General features: G+C 39.9%; 1 protein-coding gene across 1 annotated transcript in view; it reads left to right on the top strand.

The window, feature by feature from the left end:
* Nucleotides 1-8,898: 8,898 nt before the first annotated feature.
* The window catches only part of LOC101566362 (syncytin-1-like), a 3,949-nt gene continuing 3,507 nt past the window's right edge, over nt 8,899-9,340 (top strand). Inside the window, exon 1 of the mRNA XM_023701901.1 lies at nt 8,899-9,190. Within this exon, the coding sequence (XP_023557669.1) occupies nt 8,899-9,190 (292 nt within the window). The remainder of the gene's footprint in view (nt 9,191-9,340) is intronic.

The following is a 9,340-nucleotide window of genomic DNA, read 5'->3' as shown; positions in this document are numbered from 1 at the left end:
CATCATACCACAGAGATATATGTGCACTTGTGTTTATAGCAGCACAATGTGTCATAGTTCGATCTTGGAAACAACTCAAATGTCCATCAGTGAAGGCAGGGCTGAAAAGCTTTGTGTATTTTTATGAAACCATAAAGAAGGATATACTGTAGATCTCTACGTCAATGGTTACAACTTGACCCTACTTTGTCCATACTCATGAGTGAAATAAATTAGACTTATGTAAATATCATTTGAACTCACTAATATGAGAAACTAATGAGTAAATAAGATCCAAGATATACAGTAGATTTGGTGAATTAGGAAGAAATTATTGAAAAGAAAAGACCAACTAGGGAAGGGAAGAAGAAAGGAAAAAAGAAAAAATACATATTCAAAATACTAGTTAAGATAGCTGTATAGCTAATTTCTCTTAGGTCATTGAAAAGAAAGATTTGTGCTATTATTGTTTAGTTAAGATATCGTGCCTATTTCTCGTACTCTGAATAACTACTACAGAGACAACATACACCATGTTAATTACTGTAACTCTCCTAATAGCCTGTTTTGAAACTGTTTTATTGTTATTTTTACATTTTTCTCTCTAAAACATTTTTGGAAAGAAAACAAAGGACAAAGCACTGCAGTTGTACCCTCCCGGCCCACCCCATGGAGTGGCAGCAGCACAGAGGGGCAGGTCTGCACGCCTGGTGATGCTTCTAATTGGCTCCGATTACATTTCTCGTGGGTTGTTTTCATCTTACACCACTACAAATCCCTTGGGTTTAGACGAAATATCATTGAAAATAATTAAAATGTTCATATTCCATTTTCATCAGAGAAATAAAACAGGAAGACTTTTTTGATGGAAACATAGACCTAATTCTAATATCTAATGTTTTACACAATTAAGTTATTCAGTCATAAATACTGATATATTCACTCTCTCTTGGTCTTTCTTTTTCTCTAGAGAGACAGATAATTATGTATGTAGATACATAAATTGTTTTTTTTTTTAACATTTATTTAGTGTGTGTGTGTGTGTGTGTGTGTGTGTGTGTGTGTGGCCAGCTCAGCCCACCAGGGGGCGCGGCTGGCCGGCATGTGGTGCTGGAGGATTGAACCCCGGTCCCTGTGCTTTGCCAAGCTTGTTCCAAGTAGGTGCTTTAGACCACTGAGCCATCTCTCCAGCCCCACATAAATTGTTTTTATATCCAAGGATTCAACTAATCAATGTTTTGGAAATATGAAGGGTGAAAAAACTTTGTCTTTCATGAACATATAGATTGTTTTACTATTTCTTTAAAAATATAAAATATACACACATAATACTCATTTTATCAGCAGTTATAAGTAATGCTGAGATGCATCATGCATTTGTAAGAGTGTAAGTCAGTTACATACAAATATTGCACAATTTTAAATAAGGAAATTAACTATCCTTATTTATTTGTATATTCAGGGTCCATGAAACTCATTCTTCTGGGATACTCTGTGTGTGTGTGTGTATGTGTGTGCGTGTGTGTGTGTGCGTGCATGTATGTGATGTTTTAGTTTTTTATACTCTGGTTCTCAAATGAATATATATTTATACATATGTATAGACATTACATATGAGGATGATTTTAGCTAGATATTAAACATGATCTAGACATGATATTATATATGAAAGCTTCCTTAACCTGGTTATGAACTTCATTTGATATAAAAATATTTACTGAGTGGATTTACCTAATGGAGAAAATGCATGTCAATAATGTTGCTCTCAAGCAGGAGTACTATGAAAACTCTAGCAATCACTGATTAAGAAGTATTTTGATACATGTTTGTTACAGTAAGAAAGGAGTAGTCATTGAAAAGGACATTCAAATCATGTAACGTCATACATTGATTTTATCAAACCATCCTTCTTCTACCTTCCCCCATAGCTTGCACATTTTCTAACTTGATCTGTATAATAGTTATTCTACTTTCAGGTTCATATTACTATTTAATTTGGCTTTGTTTTGTTTTCACACATGGTAAGAATATGTTGTACTTGTCTCCCTGTGTTTGGATCACTGTGCTTAAAACTGCATCCTTTGGTGCATCCATTTTTCTATAAATCACAAGCTCTTTTTTCTTAGTTGAACAATATTCGTCTTGGGAAAGCTTGACATATTTTCCTCCTCTTGGCATGGGCTGACTTCCAATTTTGGTATATATGAACATAGCACCATGCTTACCTGGAGGTGTACTTTGAGTTTCGTAAAAAATGGGACACTGAAGCATCCTGACATTGAAATAACCTATGCCCGGGAGTCAGGATTCTCCTCAGCTACACCAATGGGGATTTACCCTTGGCCATATGAAATGAAGCAGCCTCGATGGAACATGCTTTAAATTTATACAAGCCACATTAAAATTCTGAAGAAAACCAGTTTGATGCATTGTTTTAAATATTTAATTCACAAATCAATATCTTTGTTTTGAATTTTTACTTCTGTATATGTCTATTTAAGAATTTAATTTTGCTATGCATTATGATTTTAACTCCCAAGGCAAATTTTGTATCTAATTTTTTTCTTGGAAACTTTATAAAAGGGATCCTGTAACCAAATTTAGAGTATTTGAATATTTATATTTTAATATTAAATTCTTACTGTTGTTAGTTTATCTCACTGTAGATATTGCAGTTGTGTTGGCCTTAGTAACACAGAATAATAACTAAGATAAACTAAAAATAACTTAGTTGTATATAGCAATACATTATAATTATTTTATCATTACTGTTTTCTTACATGTTGCAGAATCTTCTGGCACAAAATGTCATGAGTGTTCTAGGTGTCAGGCAAATTTACAAAGAAATTGTTAATATTAGAAGAACCGAGGTAGAAAATTACCTTGCACAAAACACAAGGCAGGTCATGCACTGTCCTCTGAAGATTTACTCAGCAAACTTGCCCATAATCTTAAAGTGTATACGGCCTTAGGCTTGAAAGTGACCACAACAAAAAGTTGGCTTTCATGTATGTGGTTAGGAAAGATTTCTAATTCACTCTGACTTACCACCTTTGATATGTTTTTACTCTCTGAAGGAGGGAATTCTCTTTCCCTGATATAATTCTTACATCCTTAAGGAAATGGTGTTCTCTCAAACTTCATGTACAAAGACACCCACTCCCAGTGTGACTCTGTGGAAATTTTGGCAGGAGAGAGATAATTAAGTTTAAGTAAATCCTAAGGGGGAGGCTCTAGTAGAGCCCAGTGAGGAGGCAGCAGAATCCACAGCTAGTGCACACCGCTGTCAGCATAACAAAGTCATGTGAGAGAACAAACTTCTGTTCAAACCACGCAATGTGAGATGTTTTGCTACGTCAGCAGTTCAAGTTGACGCAATTCCTAATCTATTATTTAATGGAGTTCCCTCAACGATCTTAACAATGGATCACACGACCTTAAAAAAAGGAAAGAAATGTTAGATTTTCTTTCAAAAGTATTGAAACATTTAGCATAAACTGATGCACAACTACAACTCCAGCACTTGTGAGGCTGTGGCAGGGGATTGCTGTGAGTTTGGTGCCAGTCTGGGCTACACCATCAGTCTAAGATCTAACCACAGAAGTGAGTCCCTATCTTAAAAAAAAATAAATTAAATGAAAAACAAAATTCAAAGCAGTCTAAAATTACACAATTCAATCCAGAATTATAAGAATATATCACTTCTCAATGATTAATAACAGTACATCTGCCTTTGCATCACCTCAACCTGGAAAACAGCACCGCGTAGGGGCCTGTGTAAGAGTGCCTAATTGCAAGTTTCATTGGCTGAGACTTCTGTACCTTGAGACTATTTCAAATTACTAAGTCTTAGAAAGAAAGTGAATTATATTTGCTATTTGGAAAGATATTTTGTTCACAGATTTTTATAGATATTATTTTGAGCTCCTTCATAAAACCCCAAATTTCAGAACTGGCATATGAAAAATCCATACTATCAAACTCTTTGCCGCCACTCTGGGACAGTTTTCAACCCTGAGCAGACCCATACATCTGTAAAGGCTGATGCAGTGTGCACACAGCTCTGAATGCAAGTCATCTGGGCTGCCCGCAGCATAGGAGTGAAAAGGTTGACCTTCTTTCAACCTGAATTAATTCTTGTCCTCTTATGTGCTGCCCAACCCAAGAGTTGCTAATCTAGTCAGGAGCAGTTGGTAAAAGTTTGACACGTAACCCCTCTTTATGTCCAGGGGAGAAGAAAAGGTGACTGCCTCATGTGCTCAAGAGGAGAATAAGCTGCAGAGAAGCACTGGGAGTTCTTTTCTCACTTCGTTGCTCAGGTGAATAGGTCCTGTTCCCCATGAATGAGCTCTGTAAAATTCTAGATTAAACAAGTTAGAGAACTTCAAATCTGTGCCCCTGCAGTGGTGCCTAGGAAAGCACCTTTCGTTTGGACTCTGATAAGATACATAATGTTGAAGTCTCCTTAATTCTCTGTAATCTGCAATCCTAATTCTGGATTAAAGTCCTTGTGTTGCAATATGCCACATTGTATACAACATCATGAATTCATAACTCATTTTAAAGTAGTGTTTCTAACAATGTCCACAGAGAGTCCCCAGGAAATTACTAGACCCAAAGCAGGGATGCTGTTTTCACATGTTTTTTCTTAGTAAGAAAGGCCCCCCCTGGGTGACTGTTGCTGCGGACAACTGTGTGTGTGCCACTGCACAGAGAAGTGATGGTTTAGGGCCTTCATTGACACCCACTGCCTGTAGCGCAGCTGGTATAGGTTAGTCACCACTGGATAGAGTGCTGGGAACACCTAACAGCTTAAAAGCTTGCCTCTAACTTTTTTGAGAGTGTTTCTAAGTTAGTACATTATTTCTAGTTTTTTGTGCACACATCTAAATCTAGGTTTGTGATTGATTAATTAGTTTTGTGTGCTTGATCGCTTCGTATGATACAGTTTACTACACATTCTACATGGACCTCCTCTTTTAATGTGACTTTACTGAACATAGGTACTATCATACAGAAATTGGCATAGGTATTTTGAGGGAAATTATGAAATATGTTTCTGGCATTATAAGTTCAGCATACTATTCCTTTCTTTTCTTTTTTCTCTCTCTCTTTTTTGTATTTTAGAGAAGGGTCTACAGGGTGTTCAGATTCCCACTACTAGATTGGACTCATAGTGATCTGCCTGTGTACAGCCTCCCAAGAGCTTTGATTACAGGTGTGTGCCACCAAGCTCAGTCTCAACAGCAGTCTCAGTGCACCCTGGGGGTGGAGCAGGCCCAGGGGCTGAACCTCTCAGCCCCTGTGCCTGCTTGCAGGTGCTTTAACCTGCTGAGCTATTGGGCTGGTCCCTAGTATTTCTTCCCATAAAAGTTATCTAAAGGCTTTAGAGCAAATAAATGAATAAATCTCTGTAGGATAAATGGAGATTTCAAAAATCCATTATTATTTTTTTCCATTGTGATTCTCCACCCTGCACATAAACTCTACCTTCTTGGATGGCAACTGGATACAAGTCTTCTGCATTATAAGAAAATGCAAGGAAAACAGTTCCCATCCTTTAAAAAAATCTTAAATTTCATTGTCAAAAATGCAGTGAAAGGGACAGGAACATCCGCACTGGAGTCTGCCAGTGTGCAGAGCTGGCTGTTTGAGTGTCTTCCTGAGGAAGTAATGGCGAATTTCATAGACCACCAGAAGTCATGAAAGATCTCATATTATTTTTGTTTTTCTCACTAGTGTGCTAGCAATGATAAAAATAATTAGAATAATTTTAATTAAACGTGCTCCTTATGCAGTAGTAGTAGTAACCTAACATCACAAAGACTTAGTTAAAATTAAAAGACCAGAGACTCATGTAGATCAGATGTGAACTGTCCACTGCTTGGTGAGACTCCAGTCACTTGGTTCCAAACTGAAATTTAATATGTGTCACTTATATGGTGAAAGACACCCACTGAACATGTGCTGCAAGGATCCTGAAAGATGTCAACAACCCACAGACGACTGAAAAATATGCCGTGACCTGTGAAGCAGTTCAGGCATCCAGCTCTTGAGGAGCAATCACAGGAACCTGAACTCCGCCTAGAGCACCACAGCACAGAACACTATTTCATAGGTCTTTCTACTCTGAACAAAAGTAAATGTTCTTCACCTGTTTGAAGGAATTATCCTGCTCTGATCTTTTAAGTGTATCAAGGTGTACAAAAGAATAAGCAAAGTTTGAATTTTCAGTACAATAAATGCTTCATATAAAAACTTGAAAGCATTTTAATGTGTATTCTCTTTTTGTGAAAAATCATGTTTTTCCTTGGGCAAAGAACACATGATAAGAATGTTAATAATGCATCTTCATACAAATTTTAAATTTAAGGAGTCCTGCTTAAATAATTTAATAAATCACCTGTGGTCCTAATATTTCCCAAGGTTCCCTCCAGTCACACCAGTTTCTTAACTATTCCCTTTGTCTAGAATGATAGAATAGTAATTTCTGGGGTTTTATCCCAAGCACGATTTTGGTCTGATCTTACTGTATAAGTGTGGCTGGTCTTCAATATCATATTCAGTAATTTTTTTAATGTACTTGGTTGTTACAGGTTCTTACTACACAGCTGAGACTCATGGTGATCCTCCTTTTGCAGCCTCCCCACAGCTGAGATTACAGGTGTTCCTCAACTCTGGCCTGCTCAGCCTGCCCTGTGGGCAGGGCCAGCATGGCGTGTGGTGCCGGGGTTGAACCACGGTCCCTGTGCTTGCCTAAGCTTTCATAAGCAGGTGCTTTAGTCCACTGAGCTATCTTGCTGGCCCCTCAGTAATCACTGTACCTGCTACCAGTACCTCACACTCACACAATTTACTACTGTATTTTATGTCTCCTTTTCTATAATACATATATCTCCTACTGTACTAGATGTCTACTTACTTTTTCTGTTAGTAGTTATTGTATATGTGCCCAAATCTCTGAGCTCCATGAAAAACAGAACTTTGTGTCTTCTTTTTCTTTCCTTTTGTTGTTAAGCTATAAGAAAGCTATTATGAAATCAATGCTCATGTTCTCTTAAAATTCATATATTGAAACTCTAACTCCTATTGGGAAGTTACCTGTGGGAGACCAATGCTTGGCCTCATACCACAGACTGCTGCATTAGATCTGTTGTCTTGTGACCTTCCCAGAGCTAAGTTTCTGTTTCCCCTCCAAGCCATTTCCCAGAAGTCACATGCCTGATCTCCACCCTAGAGACCACCCCCCAGTGCCTAACAACCTGATGATGTGTAACCACTCCTGCCTTTTCTTCCCCGCTTCCTACAAATTCTCTGAGACTTCCTTGAATAAACGGGGCTTGATCAGAATCTTTGTCTTGCCTCCATTTCTCGTGTCTCCTGTCCCTATTTCATCCCCACTTCCCTTCCAGGGTCCTCGTTGACTAACCCGTGGGTAGGGTCAAGTGGCGCCCAACGTGGTGCTCTGGCACGGGGGATCTAGTGAGGAACACCGGTCGTCAGCCTGGCCAGCACCCTCTCCTCAGGAGGTTGACTCGTCGCGGGAGCCTGCCGCTTCGCGTCCCCTCGGTAACTGACCGGTGATTCATTATGGGACAGGCAATTAGTGAACATGAAATGTTTCTTCAAGGCTTAGAAGAAGCTCTCAGGGCACGAGGAGTAAAGGTTAAAGGTAAAGATTTGTCTAAATATTTTGCATATATAAAGGAGGTCTGCCCCTGGTTTCCCTTGGAAGGTACTATCGACTCCAAGCATTGGAAACGGGTGGGCAATGCTTTAAAAGACTACTATGATGTTTTGGGGCCCAAAACCGTCCCTGTGACTCTTTTTGCTTACTGGAATCTGATAGATGAACTCTTATCCCAAAAGTCTCGAGATCCCCAGGTTGCCTCTATGATTCAGAAGGGTGAAAAGATCCTCCAAGTGGACTCTAATCCCTCAGTCTCTGCTTCGGCCAATAAACCATCCACTCAAACTAGTTCAGATGCCCCCAAACAACAAGAGGACCTTATGTCCTTCAATAGTGACGGTGATGGGGAGATGAATCAGGCGCCAGCTCAAGATGGCTCAGAGCTTGCAGACAAAGATGGCGGAGAACAAAGAACTTCTTCCCAACCGGTGAAGAAGCCTATAGGGGGTGCAGCCTCTTCGGCCATTTTGAATACAGTTACCCCCGCTGACACTGTGGCTACTAAACCGTATAGCAAAATTTACCCCGATTTGCCAAAGCCCCCAGAGCTTATAGTGCGTTCTAATAACATTGACTGGGATGATTTAGCGCAACAAGCCGCTCAATATCACATTCCAGATTGTCCCCCACCTTTTCCCGCTGCTCCTCCTACCGTTTTCCCGGCTTTTGATTCCCAGGCAGAACTAAAGTCTAGGATACAATTCCTTAAGTCTCAGATCGCTTTAGAAAAAGAACACCAAGACCTTATTATTCTTCTTAAAGAACTCCGACTAAAAAATTCTTGTCACCACAATCAGCCTGGCTCCTGCTGCGTTTCTTCGACACCACCTACTGGTGGCTTTGTCTCCTGGCCCACTGCGCGGCAGGATCATACTTCCATCTTAATTGATATAGATGCACCGCCGCTTATTGGTGACTCTCAGAAATCTTCTGTTCGCCCTGGCGGACCCTCTGCCTTGTTAGACTTTGAGGCTTTTCCAATTTGCGAGTCTACTGATGCCTAGGGACGTTTGGTCCGCACCCACTCTGGTTTTGATTTTAAGGTTCTTAAAGAACTTAAAACTGCAGTGACCCAATATGGTGCTACTGCCCCCTATACTGTTGCCATTCTTGACTCTGTTGCTGATCTTTGGCTTTTGCCCAGCGATTGGCATATGTTACGTAGAGCCACTCTTTCGAGTGGTGACTTTCTTTTATGGCAATCAGAGTTTAATAAAAATTACAAAGAAATGGCCAAGCGTAACCTACAGGCCGGCAGTCCGATCAATTTTGACATGCTAATGGGGAAAGGACGTTATGCTTCCGCCGAGGAGCAGATGTGCCTTGACGCCAGAGCGTACGCCCAGATTCAGTCCGCTGCCTCTAAAGCTTGGAAAAAACTGCCATTCAAGGACGATGCAAGTGCCTCTCTTACTAATCTTAAGCAGGGAGCCAATGAGCCTTTTGCCGATTTCACCCACCGCCTAAAGGTCAACTATACCTCACACTGTTTGGAAACCCTTGCGATTGCAAAGGCGGCATGTTTACAGATGATCCATACTCTGGTGGTAAGATTGTTACTCAGCAGGTGAGTTTTGGACAAAAGACAGCATTCCTCACCCAATTTGCCTCCAGCTCAACCCAAGTTTGGAGATGTAAAGCTGAACCCAGACCCATCCCAAGACAAAAAGG

This window comes from Octodon degus, unplaced genomic scaffold (genome assembly GCF_000260255.1).
Source record: "Octodon degus isolate 3935 unplaced genomic scaffold, OctDeg1.0 scaffold00143, whole genome shotgun sequence".
NCBI lineage: Eukaryota > Metazoa > Chordata > Mammalia > Rodentia > Octodontidae > Octodon > Octodon degus.
This window is presented reverse-complemented; position numbering and strand designations above follow the sequence as displayed.